Source organism: Diabrotica undecimpunctata, chromosome 2, assembly GCF_040954645.1.
Source record: "Diabrotica undecimpunctata isolate CICGRU chromosome 2, icDiaUnde3, whole genome shotgun sequence".
Classification (NCBI taxonomy): Eukaryota; Metazoa; Arthropoda; class Insecta; order Coleoptera; family Chrysomelidae; genus Diabrotica; species Diabrotica undecimpunctata.
In genome coordinates, this window is record NC_092804.1 from 2768715 (window position 1) to 2782402 (window position 13688).

At 34.2% G+C, this 13688-nt stretch overlaps 1 protein-coding gene across 1 annotated transcript; it reads left to right on the top strand.

The window, feature by feature from the left end:
• Positions 1-517: 517 nt before the first annotated feature.
• LOC140433137 (von Willebrand factor C and EGF domain-containing protein-like) lies at positions 518-10144 on the top strand. Its single transcript, XM_072521187.1, has 6 exons — positions 518-615; positions 1280-1499; positions 2475-2587; positions 3152-3400; positions 5793-5843; positions 9944-10144. The coding sequence occupies exons 1-6, from the start codon at positions 555-557 to the stop codon at positions 10081-10083; spliced, it is 834 nt and encodes a 277-aa protein (XP_072377288.1). The 5' UTR covers positions 518-554; the 3' UTR covers positions 10084-10144.
• The last annotated feature ends 3544 nt before the right edge of the window (positions 10145-13688 follow it).

Below are 13688 nucleotides of genomic sequence, written 5' to 3' on the forward strand. Positions count from 1 at the left end.
AGACCAAATGGAGGAAAGCGGCTCAAGGCCCGGCCAAAAATACGATATATGGACCAAGTAGGCACAGAAGAATTTGAAAGAACTCGAAACGCTAGAAATAGGAATGAATGGAGAGGATTAATTGAACAGGCTAAGGCAAAATCTGGGTTGTGGTGTCAAAGATGATGATGATGATGACTAGTTTAACTCTTCGTTTAACAAGTCAACTTTGTAGTACTGCGCTACAGTGGTAAACACCAAAACCTACTTATTATTTAGCAGAAAATACAATTAAATAATTTATCTATAATTTATTGTTAAAAATAACTAAAAAGAAGGTCCATTATCCAACTGTATCACATATTTTTAAATTTAAAAAGTGATTTAGATACGGTGAATGTTTTTTACCTGTACCCATAATAAAGTATAATTAATATTTATGAACCTTAATATTGCACGTATTTGTTGTTGATACTTAACGACATTTTTATCATTTTAAAATAACAATTATAAAAAATATAAATATTTGGAATAAACAAGAACACGGTAAGTCAAACAGTGGCATTTAACTCATAATGACGTTATTAACGTGGTTTATATACTTTTTGTTTGTTGTAGTTAGTTATGGAGATATTGGTAAGATTTTACATATTAAGGTCAATAAATAAGACTGGTAGGCTTAAGGACATCTAGAATCACTATAGTCCATATTTTTAGCAAATTTTAATCTTCTTCAAGTGCTTTCTTTGCTTGGACTGTTTTTTTTTATTTATTTCCCCCTTCCTTCCGAATTTTGGCCTCCGCTTTCCATGATTGGCAACGGCTTGCAATTGAAGTATCAATTCAATGATGATTTTCCTGAGGGTACTATAAGTCCTTAACGCAGTGGTTTCTCTTTGCCTTCCGCATTCTTATGCTGTTAACCATCTCTTGATTCATCCGCCTTCGAGGCTGATTTTTTAACCCTAGGACAAAAAACTGCCCTGTCACTTACCAAGTCATCCGCCCGAATCCGTTGGTCAGTAAATAGGGGATTGCTTATACCGGCAATCACTTGGACGTCATAGCCTCGTTTTTTAACTAGCAGGATGCAACGGATGATCAGAATCAAGATTATCACAAGGGCAGGTGAGGTTGACATTTGGTTGGAAGATGCTATACGTTGCGCATCACTATCCCTTACATCCAAAGCTTAAAACTCTTCAAATCTGTAACCAATTTTAAAGTATTCCAGTGGATGATGTATTTTGGTCGTTATCTGTTAATATAAATAAAAAGAAATCTTCCTTGACATTTTTAGATAATCCTGCCTGTGATCAAATACAAGCAAATCTATACGCAGACTTGGGATGTAAGCCAATCTATTCAAAATGTCAAAAGTGCCCCGTCAGATACGACTGTAACTTAGAACCCAAAGAAGGGAGTTGTTTATTTAGGGGAAAATATATTCCTATTGGAGAGGCACTCAGCGATAATGACACTTTAAGTACGTGTTATGTTGGATGTTTCTGTAGTGAAGAGTAAGTACCAAGATTTTTTATACAGCTTTATACATTTCTTCGTTCGTTTAAGATTAAAAAAAAAGAAAATGTGTGGGGATTATAACGGAAAGTTGCTTTCTAGATGATAAGATTAAATCACAATTAAGCGTAACGATTAATTCATTTTTCTATTTTCATTTTGACGTTATGATTTCCAATCCAAAAATGCTTTTCAAAAATATCTGAAATAAAAAATGTCAAATAAAATCAATATAATATATATGTATATAAGTAAAATGTAATGGCATGTCTCGCAAAACAGAAAACCAAAAAAACTGTTTTTCTGTTTTGCGAGATATGCCATTATATTTTACTTTTATAATTCACTCGCATTATCCTTTTCCATTTGTTTTAAACGTTTCAACATTTGGCATTCCTTTCCCCAGGTAGCTGTAGCTTCCTCCGTGGTTATTGTTAGTTGTTGCCCTAATAACTGCAGTATTTCTCTTGGTATTGCGTCAATTCCTGGAGATTTATTTCTTTTTAGAGATGCAATTGCATTTTTACTTCAGAGAGCAAGACAGTAGTAATCAGATAGTCTCTAGAGTAGTCAGAGAGTCAAAAATTTTCTGCTGGAGTCTCATTATTGTTATATAAATCTTTCATTACCTTTCCTATTTATCTTAGACCACGTTTGAGGTTTAAATTCCCTTGTAAGGGGATTAACCTTTTGAAATAAATCTCTCGGTTCATTCCGACAACCATATTCTTCTATTTCTCTGCATATTAGGAAGATATAATCCACTTTGTCTTTGTGGCATTGCCTTTTTATTTCTTTTGATAACGCTCTGTATTCTTCTTTATTTTCAATATAGTTTTATGATCTTTTCTGCGTTGAATCGCAGTCCGGGTGTCATGAGTTTATTCAGGGCTTACGGTTTGTGGAAACCGATGTCGTATAGTCAAGTAGAAGTCATTTTATTAAGTAGAAGTACATATTTCGTTTACTTTCAGACAAAGATTTATCTGCGCCATTTTAGACTGTTGGTTCCCTATACCAGAAGAAAAACCAAACTGCTACACGAAATGGGAACTTGATCAATGCTGCCCTGGAGAAGATTATTGTTGTAAGTAAATAATGTTTATATAAAATTGATGTCGCATACTTTAAAGTAATTAACAAACAACAATGGATGCAACACTATGCGAATCTGTAGCATAATTCTAGAACGAGGCCAAATATCGAGGGTTTAGTTTAGTTTTGTCCATTAGTGTTGGAGGTAAAAAATTTAGTAAGTTGCATAATTTATACAATGATAAAAGTTCTAACACAACTTCGTTAGACCACCCCATAGTAAAATTAGCCCTACACTAACCGTATCAGACCCTAGCCACGTCGGAAGGTTATGAAGGGTAATTACGTGCTATGCATTATCTTCCAACTTTCCTTCGAACCGTGTTAATTTACCAACAAACGAAGGGACAGCACACGTCCACCGTAAGTAGAGTTTTGCCCTATCCTAGGGATCTTAACCCACAAATATTAAGAGGACAAACGGTATTTCACGTTGCGTTGCTTCTCGTCTTTAGATTTTGTCTTTTTCTATTACGTATTTTCTATTTCTCTTTGCCGATAAAAAGTCGCTTTAACACAGCTCAACAATTATAACAAAATTACTAAATACTTTCAGATGACGAGTGTCACCCACCCCATACATGTTTAGTGGACGGCAAAACATACAGAGAAGGCGAAATATTCTTCCCAAAGGATTCCTGTCATCGTTGCGTCTGCAAGAAGGGATTCAATGGTAAAATAGAGGCGCCGTTCTGTAAAAGACAGGCCTGTTTGGCACAATATCAGTTTATTGATCAGCTAAATCAATATTGCGCTCCCATCTACAACGAGGGATCCGACTGTTGTGCTTATGAATGGCTTTGTCGTAAGTATTTTTATTCATATTTCTCATATTCTACTCATATATTTCAACCCTGGATTACTCACATATCAACTTGTTACATGAGCGATCGCATAGGTGCAAAAATCAGGACTAAAATATATATTCGGTTGCCGTTTTAATATAAAACAAAGTTTGTTTGTATGAAATATTTATTGGACTACTTTATAATTGTTAAAAACGAATAAATACATTTCAAAAATTAACGTTAGATAAAATGGTAACCAGATCATTCATCTTCTTATGTTGAGCATTTTAAGCAAAAGATTGGTGATTTTTATGATGTTCTTATTATTGCAGAGGGAACAATATTTTCTTTTTTAAAGAGAAATGTAGCATCGACCATTTCCTGTTTTGGCCCTCTTTGATTGGGACAGAGAAGTAGTGTTCTTCGAATCTAAGTAAAAATCAACATTTTTTTTTAAATGTTTCGAAACATTAGAAGTGCAAAATCTCTTTTTAATCTGCGGCTACATTATGTCCAAAGCTAAGCTGCGTAAAAAATCACACTGTACAACACGATAGACAATATATTTGTGGAACTAACACGAGAGAAACAACATATAGAATGGATAAACCGAAAGAAATCGATTCTTGTTTTTGAAAAGAACATCGTGAAGCTATTTCAACGTGGTCGCACAACGGTTTTTGATGTACCATGAACACGGCGGAAGGAAAAATGTTGTCATGGCAACAATATGAAACATGTCACAAATCAACAATACAAATGTCATTAACAACAATTAAACATCATTTTTATTTATAGTAATATTAAAAGTACAATTAGTTAATGAGGCATTTTCAAAATTGAAACCGTGCAAAAATGTTCCCGACTCTTCCCGATACGCATTGGTAATTGTTGATGATACTGATGGTCAAGAACAACTTTCAGCAATCATTCCCGATGTTGGCGAATCATGAGGGTTTAAAATTTTTTGAGCATTATCGTTCTTATTTCTTATTGAATCCTCTATATATCCTTCGGCAACCGTGCTTGATTTCCAGCCCCCATGTCGTTTGAGGCATTCTAGATTTCCGCCTCAATCAATTAAAAGTGTTGTTGAAGTTCGTCGTAAAGAGTGACCAGTGTATGCGCTTGCATCGTTTAAATTTAAATAACTAGCTACTTTTTGGGCTACTGCGCTGATCGAATGTATTCCCATGACGCTTCGGTAACACTTTCCATTTTGGTACTTGATAAAAAATCGGTTTTTTGTGAAATTTTCAGGCCGCAGTGATGCATACTTTTTATACAGTGTAGTTTTGACTAATTATCGTAAAAGATCTAATTTGTCGTGTTTTACTGTCTGGGATTTTGATAATTATTACATTTTCTTTATCCTCAATGTCCACAGTCTTTATTTTTACCATTTCGTCGCATCGACAGGCGCCGGTAACCCAAATTAACAAAACAATCTGAAATATTTTTATAATTTAGCAGAGTATACTACATGCTTTGCAATATAATTTTTTTTACCTTTAATCCTAAATACAACTTGTCTGGCGCTTCAAACAAAAATTTATCAAACTCGTCTTTAGTGAAAACTTTAGACTTCTTTGCAGTATATCCTTCGCTTGTTTTTTTCAGAAAGGCACGTAACTTTAAAAATTTGCTTATATCCACATTTTTTCTAATAACTAACTCGGATTTTATCATAGAGTATCGTGACCACATTGTAGAAGATTTCCATTTATTTTCATTTTCCATTATATTAAAATATGCCAGTAAAACGTCTTCGGTAACTTGCCGTACTCCTCTTGTATCGCACCACTCTTGGAAGTGCTTGTACGCTAACCGATACTTTATTCCGGACTTGGAGGGCCCCAAACGTGCTACTGCATCATTAGCCGCGGACTCAATTTCGTTTAGGTTTTCCATTTTCGCACTAAATTTGCGCTTGCGCTTGCAACAACAATAAGCTGTCTTTAATAATTGCAAACAACTGTCAAACAACTGTAACCAGGGAGACGCAAATCCTACCGACGACTTAATTATTTGAATTTCTAACATCTAGACGACTTTGATAGTTGTCACAGTTAATTTCGAGTAAAAATAGCGTATGAATTGTACTATTTATGGTTGAAAATTGCTACGTTTGAAGAAAAAATAGTATACTATATTCGGCAAAGAAGCGACTTTTCTTGACTTGCCCTCTATTACGAGCCTCACTTCGTTCGGCGCGTAATATCGGGCGCGTCAAGAAAAGTCATGCTTCTCCGCCTCATAAAGTAATATACTATTTTCTAACTATGTATATTATTCGTGCATACATATTAAAATTTACTATGCTACATACACTCTTTTTTTGTTTAAAAATATGTTTATCAAACTGAGTGATAAAAACTGCAAATATAAATATATTTTTTTTAATTTTAGCTTCTTCAAATGATAAGAAACTTCCATCTATAAAAAAACCTTGTGGTGCAGGTGAGCATTTCGATATTTTAATGTTTTTTTATCTTTTAATTTACAGTCCTTTAAATTATATACAATCTGCTAACACTCATTTTAATTTACTTCCACTTCCACTAACACTAAAAACTAGAACGCAGCTACTTCATTTTTAATATTTATTTATGACTTGACGATACAATATTTATTTCAGACTGAATCTTTACAGTCAAAATTTCCCTATATATAATCATAAAAAATTGCAGAAATCGCGCATTTAAGTTGCGAAAGTTAATTCATTTAAGAGCTTTACGGAAAATGGCGTCATTTGCGACAAAATGCAAAAATTGCAGACAAAAGTTACACTCTTGCATTTTAATTTTTGTCGATATAGTCCTCTGATCAAATAATATCGAATTTTAACCTTGGGTTGATACAAATTTTATTAAAAAAAAATGATTTTGCGCATGTTTCTGAGAGAACGATTGATTCTATAGAAAAAGTGCTAATACACATTGTTATTCAAAATCATCTCAGCTACATTTCTGGTTTCGAATATTTTTTCTACGGCATACAAATTCTTGGTAAATATATGTTTTCCGTTTCTCCATGTACGAGGAAGGTTTAAGGGCCTCGGTATAAATTTCAAAGTTTTTTGCATCGTTTTTTGGGATCCCAAAATTGACATTCTTAGCAAAATTCAGCTTATTCGTTTGATTTTTAGATGTTCTGTGGCATTCTCGTCTCTGACGACTGGATTATATTCTATGTTGTAATATAAAAAGTCCAAACATAAAGTCATTTATGTTTAGACATAACAAACCTATCGACTATTGCCCATGGTAAATGTTACTCTCTGACAATAAATTAGTTTCTTACATTTTCGGTCCAAAACACTGATACAACAGTTATGGATCATCTTTGGTTCAGTGATTCTTAATAATGGATTCGGTAATAATTTTTTAATAAATTGTTAATAATTTTGAAGTATATTTTATAGATTCATTATAGCACTCAATACCTTCTTTCCTTCTTACTATTTGGGATATTGTGCTTCTTTCTTGCTGCTTCATATCGAAACTTTGCACTGAGTTAGTATATGCTTCACGGAGAGTGTTACTTGACAATTTTTACACATTGGCGCTACAGTTCGCGTAAAGAGGTGTTTATGTGTAAAGTTACTGTGTCCTAGTCGCAAACGTGTTATTCTCACTTGGTCGTGTCTATTCGCTGTGGGTTGGAGCCACGGTTTCACTAATTGTTTGATTTCCTTAAGTTTATTTTGTGATGCACTCCACTTATTTTGCCACGCACTTAACACTTTATATTTTATTTCTGGCTTGAAGTCATCTGAAGAAACCTCATTAATAAGAATGGAGTCCTGGCTGAAGGATGCTAAGCGGGCTAGTTCATCTGCTTTTTCATTTCCTCAATGCGATGGAAGAAACATGAAGTCAACAGTGATCTTATTATTATTTAGAATCTCTATTTCTGATTTGATATGTGAGGCAATTGGATTATTGGTATATAAACGTTTGATAGTGTGAAGTAAGCTTAGTGAATCGGTTATTATGAGGGACGGGGACGGTTTTGACTCTTTTATGTGGATAAGTGCTTGTAATATTGCAAACAACTCTGCAGTGTATGACAAAGTAATGGGATTGAATTTAAATTTTAAGGATGTATTCACTTCACCGTCTGAAGATTTGGATGCGTCAGTGTATATCTTATAGTGATTTTTATAAGTTTCTATTTTTATTAAGAATGATTGTTTGATCAGGTCTGTTATAGTCTCACGCTTTTTATATATACTAAAGTTAGTATTAATCTTGGGAATTGGTATTAACCAAGGTGGAGAAGTTAGGAAATTTGTTGGGAGAATTTCAGGAAGTTCAAGATGTAGGTCATAAAGGTTTCTTCTAACTCTTTCGTAAAATGGTGGATCTAGTCTTGTTGTAGAGAAAGTGTCTTGAAATCGATCTGCGAACATATTGGTTTAAGTAGGGTGTTCTTTATTACTAGCTATTTTAGAAGCATATAAGAGAGAAAGGTATTTGCATCATAAACTTACGGGTGGTTCTCCTGTTAACCATTGTAAACTTTCAACTGGTGTCGTTCGAAACACACCTATAGCTATTAGTAGAGTTGTGTTTTAAACAGTTTCTAAGGTTTTCAATACTGATACTTTGATGAATAAACTATCGCACCATAGTCGAGTTTGGATCTAACTAAGGATGTATATACATGTTATAGTGTATTTTGATCTGCTCCCCAGATTTTGCTGGAAATAGTTTTCATAAAATTTAGTCCTGCTTGGCATGATTTTTTAAGTTCTTCTGTATGTTTTTTCCAGGAGAGCTTTTGGTCGAAAACCATACCTAAAAATCTGATATTATTTGTGAAACTAAGGGTTTGTTTATATAGCTTCAGATGTGGAGTTAGAGTGTTATGTTTTCGTGTGAATAAAATACATTTAGTTTTTGTTGGTGAAAATTGTAATCCAATAGTCCTAGACCATGATTCTAACTGATTGATTGTTGGTTGTAAATGTTTTTGAATAGATGTAGAGTTTTTTCCTTTGGCAAATAAAACTAAGTCATCAGCGTATAATCTTCCTTTAACAATCGGTGAGCATTGTTAAAGAATGTCGTTTATGGCTATCTTGATTAATATTGATTGGCCTGGTTGTTACTTGCATAGCTTACATCAAAGTTTCCTAAACTTACTTAGATTAGGGACCCATTATCCGCCATTTAATAACACTGCCAAGTCAGGCGAAAGATCTAATATCCCTTCTAAGATTTGGTACAGTTGCTTAAAACGGGTTGGCACTATCCAAATATACTTAGTTAAAGTCTGCTTGGACGTTGCGGGCGCAACACTTGGAAGCTAGTTTGATCGTGTCACCTGTTCATCCAAGTACACTTGTATCAACAGGTTCTATCCAAGTTAAGTATAACGCCGGCCAACTTCCTTGGATTCCAAGTAGTGTGGTTTTGCAAAATTAAAATGGCGTCAGTGTCGAAAAATCAAAAACGAGAAGTAAACACAAAAAGATGTATCAACATATCAGCAATCACTAGAACACCTTCCACAATCACTTCTGACATCTTTACAATGGTTATTTAATATCCAAGTCATTTAACCGTGGCAACCAACTTGGTATCAGTACACTTGTACAAGTCCACTTGGTCCAAGTTGGAATCCAAGCATTCTTGGATCGTGTCAACCCGCCTTTAATATAGAAAAATGTCTTTACTTGCGCCATCTATAAGACAGTTACACAATTTCTTTCTTCTTGTGTTTTCCTTCGGTATTTAACCAAGCAAAGGCGCTACATTAGTGCCTAGATTGTTCTGGAATTGTAAATTCGACTTTATGTAAGCGGAAAACCGAGATTAAATAACAAATGATATGAAAATAATGAAAGGAAAAACAGATTGTACAGTAGTAAGTATATTAAATACGGCTTTACTGTTATTTTGGATAAACAGCAGTGCGTTATTTTTGTGGAGAAGTTTTGTTAAAAGAAAGTATGAAGCCCTCTAAACTACATCGCCATTCCAGTCAACAAAAAGAAGGCTATAGAATCTTTCAAAGAAAGCTAAGTTCCCTTCACAATCAGCAAACGATTTTGCCATCACCAACCACTACAGAAGAAAAAGCATTATAAGTAACTTATTGAATGATGGAATGTTAAAACTAAACTTTTTTCCCAAAGCCCGGATCAGTTTTAAACCAGAAGGATACAAGTATACCCGAATTGGTACGTTTCTTTGCTTTGTAATACACTTTATATAAAGTGTTTAATTGTTATTGATATTTTACGAGGTAGTCTTAATATTCCTAAATAAACGACAAGGATATTATGGATAATTAGGACGATATATTTCTATTTGACATGTTTTTATTCAAGCTGTGAAATAAACGTCCTTGTAAAAAAGTTCAGGTCGACTCTTTAACACGACGCTCCGGGGGGTCGCTACCCACACTTTGGGAACCATTGGCGTCCATTAATTGTACACAATGCATCCACTGGTTACGCAACTTTGAGCCTTGTGGGACGTGAGACTAGTATTATCCAATTCAAAACTCCAATTTATGTATTTTTCATTGACCGACCTTTTTTATTTCAGGCTTAACGTGTAAATATGGAAAGAAGGTTTTAAAAGTAGGTGACAGATTTGAAAGTAAAATAATCAACTACGACAATACGACGACACCTGTTCAATGTGAATGCGACGTACCACCATTGGTTACCTGTAGGAAATCATAAAATATATCGATTTAAACTTGTTAAGTGATTTTTATTGTAATAAAAATGTCCACAATCGGAAGTATTGTTATTTGGTAAATAAATAAGGTTAATTTGTTTTCAAAATTTGGAAACAAATGTCCGTCGGTTTAAGTTCACCCCCTCCTCTTTCTACAAAACGTTTAGAAATTCAATCCACCAAAGAATCATTTATCCTTTTTAATATATTTTTTTAGCTAGCGACCGACAGGGAAGACATGCAGTACATGCTAAGAAAACTGATATAAGAATATAACGACTGGGGAATGAATGTCAATACAACAAAAACCAAATATCTTTGTATTGGAAACGAGTCAGATAACAGACCTCGAAAACGGACAACATATTTCCTGCTGTCAGAGCTATGACTACTTGGGTGTTGCCTTTGACAATACAGAAACTGATACACGGGAAATAGAAAAACGAATCACTCAAGCAAAGAAAGTCTTAGGATGTCTCAATGGTATACTGTGGAGTAAAGAGATAACGAAAGGAAGGAAATTTAATATATATGAGACCATGATTAAAACTACTCTTCTTTATGGCGCTGAAACATGGAGAATTAGTGAAAAGAACAAAAAGCGAATAGAAGCAGTAGAGATGGATGCAATGAGAAGATCTTGAGGTATTTCCAGACGAGACCGAATCAGAAATGATGTAATAAAACAACGTATGGGAATAGAAGGAAATATAACTCAAGATATAGAGAAGAAACAATTAAGATGGTATGGGCATGTTCAACGGATGCCAGCATCAAGACTCCCCAAAAAAGTAATAGAATGGCAACCGATAGGTCGACGAAAAAGAGGAAGACCCAGATTAGAATGGCAACACGGCGTAAACAAGTCCATGAGCGAAAGAAATTTAACAACAAACGACTGTGAAGATAGGAAGAGATGGTGTTTAGGTATCGGACAACGTCGAAAGACGTTCTAAACCGATGTATATAATATATTTTTTTGAGTAAGAAGTACGAAAAAACTTGCACAGAAAAATTATGACAATACAATGGTCCTGATACAGCATTTTCGTATTATTCTATATTATTATTGAATATGTAGGTAAATGAGAAATAATATTTGTAAGAAAAAAAATTGACTTTAGAAATATATAAAATAAATAAAAATTTATAAATTATGTCACAACATTAATATCTTCTTCCTGAAGAGCCTATCCATTTCGGATGTTGGCGACTATCATGGCAATCTGTATTTTGATAAGTGCTGCTCTGGTGGAAGAGATTTTCTCTCTCCTGATGCCGCCCAATATGTAGCTTCGTCGATTTTAATAATTTTAAACTGTTTGTCCTTGTCTCATGTTGTGTAAATGTATCAGTTAATGTTTATGACATTCTCCATATATTGTTGGATAGTCTAATTTTGACGAAATGCCCCTGAAGATGCTCTAGAAGCGAAAGTACTTGGGCAAGATTGAATAAAAACTATGCTCGATATCTGCCTTTTATCTGATTAAAATTAAAATATACTGTTACTACAAAAAGTATCAAATGAAACATTGTCGTAAAAAATATTTTACAACATAATTCCAGTTTTCCAGTTACTTCAATACTTTGTCATGGTTTATTTCTTGTTTTTGGCTGTAAGGTTGTCATAATAGGCCTTAGCTTTAATGCCACAAAAATCTTTAAGAGATTGGAGGTCCTTGAATTTCTCCATAGAAATAGGCAGCAACTCTGTAAAACAATAGAAACAGTGCAGAAAGTGTTAAACAGTCAGATTTTTCAAAACACTCACACTGACTACGTTTTATAAAAAATTATTTTTTAGTTGATTGTTAGAATGATATTGAACACCAACCTGTATAAGCTGGATCAGAGAGTAGCATCTCGCCTTCTCTTTAAGTTTTTGATTTGTTTTATAACCAGTTTTGTCTTCTCTTCATTTTTGGCGTGATGGAACTGTTTTTCTGTCAATGGGAATGATAGCTGGTATTCTTTCTTCTTTTTATTCTTTTTCAAAAGTACTTGTTCCCATGCGCAGTTAAAAGACGTTCTGAGCCTTATTAAAACTGTATGTGAGTTTTCAAACAAAATTTCTCGGATAGGTGTGGTTGGGAAGGACAGTTTCTTTTTATAAACGAAGTATAAGAACGCTGTCCAAAACTTAATAATGGTGGGCTCATCTTCTACTCTTACGACTACAAAAGGTGTAGGCGTAACTCTGGAACACTCAACCTCATGGCACCAATCATCCAGAATCTCACACCTAGACTTTTTCTTGATCAAAGCTCAAGGTATGAGTATCCACGAATGGGGTATGTTATTTTTATCAGCTGACCAAAAAGTTGCAAAATTTGAATAAAGCACTGTTTTTGTTTTGCCCCGAGCAGGAATCACAGAAAACATTAAGCTTTTCAACATTAGGATCAAGGAAATTATAATATAAGAACCGCGTTGAGAATTTAATACTCAACATTTCAGCACCCATTTTGGAGCCATTATCAAGAGTAATACGGTCCCGTTCGAGTTTTAGTATCAATCTGCCTACTCCCCTCACTAGTCACGTACCAGTATCTTGTTTTGTAGAAATACTAGAATCGTCAAACGGCACTGTGGTCTCAATGTGTACTCCTCAGTGTCGAGTGACGACCGGTCTTACCCTGTGTAGGGTACTGCTGTGTGCTTTTATACTTTCAGTATGTAACTGAAAGAAACAGTAAACTGAAAGTTTTTGAGAGGAACATTATGAGACAAATACTGGGACTAAAGAGGAAAAACGAAAAAGATGCAAGACAATAGATGAATCACGAAATACAAGAATGAATGGGCCAAAAGACATAGTTAGGGAAATAAAAGCACAGAGAATTAGATGGTATGGACAAATAATGAGAAGAAAGAAGAGCAACTCTTTAAGAGTTATAACGGAATGGATACCACCAGGTAAAAGAACCAGAGGCAGACCTAAACTGAGATGAAGACTTAAGTCTGGAGTACGGAAATTAGAAATATAGGAAGGACAATCAATGAGAGAGAAGAATGAAGAAAAGTAGTGAAAATAGCAACTCGAATATCGATTCGGGAGCGTACAGCGTACAGCGTATATGTATATATATATATATATATATATATATATATATATATATATATATATATATATTGACGTCAATATTATAGTGACACGGTAGTAGGTCAAGTCTAGTAAGCCTTTTATTACCTTTTCTAATCCTCAAGTAGGTTTTTCTTCGCTTCATAGTTAGCTACCAGCCAACACTGGTCTAAGTAACAGGAATAGTAATTAAATTTTTAAGAAGTCTATTGATGTTTGAAAGAAACCTTATATCACTAAACTCCAAAACCCCCAAAACTTCTGTATCAGTCTTTAAAGTTCCTATTTTTTACACCATATTAAATATTCTCCTGTCAGAAATAAAATCGCCAAAAATTTCCAGGTATGAAAGAAATAATAATCTGCCAAAAGCATTCATCAAGAATGCTGAAAGATACTATATGTCATACCACAATAAGGTAAAATGTGTGATTACAAAGCATCCATATAAAGACTACAAACCCCCACTATCCTTTTGTTGCCACCACTGAACTGTTTCACTTTAATAATCTTTTTATATTT

Excerpts from the sequence above, each read along its gene's own strand:
- LOC140433137 (XM_072521187.1), top strand. The coding sequence starts at position 555 with ATGACGTTATTAACGTGGTTTATATACTTTTTGTTTGTTGTAGTTAGT. Across the intron at positions 616-1,279 it reads AGTTAGTTATGGAGATATTG|ATAATCCTGCCTGTGATCAA; the intron begins GTAAGATTTTAC and ends TGACATTTTTAG. Across the intron at positions 2,588-3,151 it reads CCCTGGAGAAGATTATTGTT|ATGACGAGTGTCACCCACCC; the intron begins GTAAGTAAATAA and ends AAATACTTTCAG.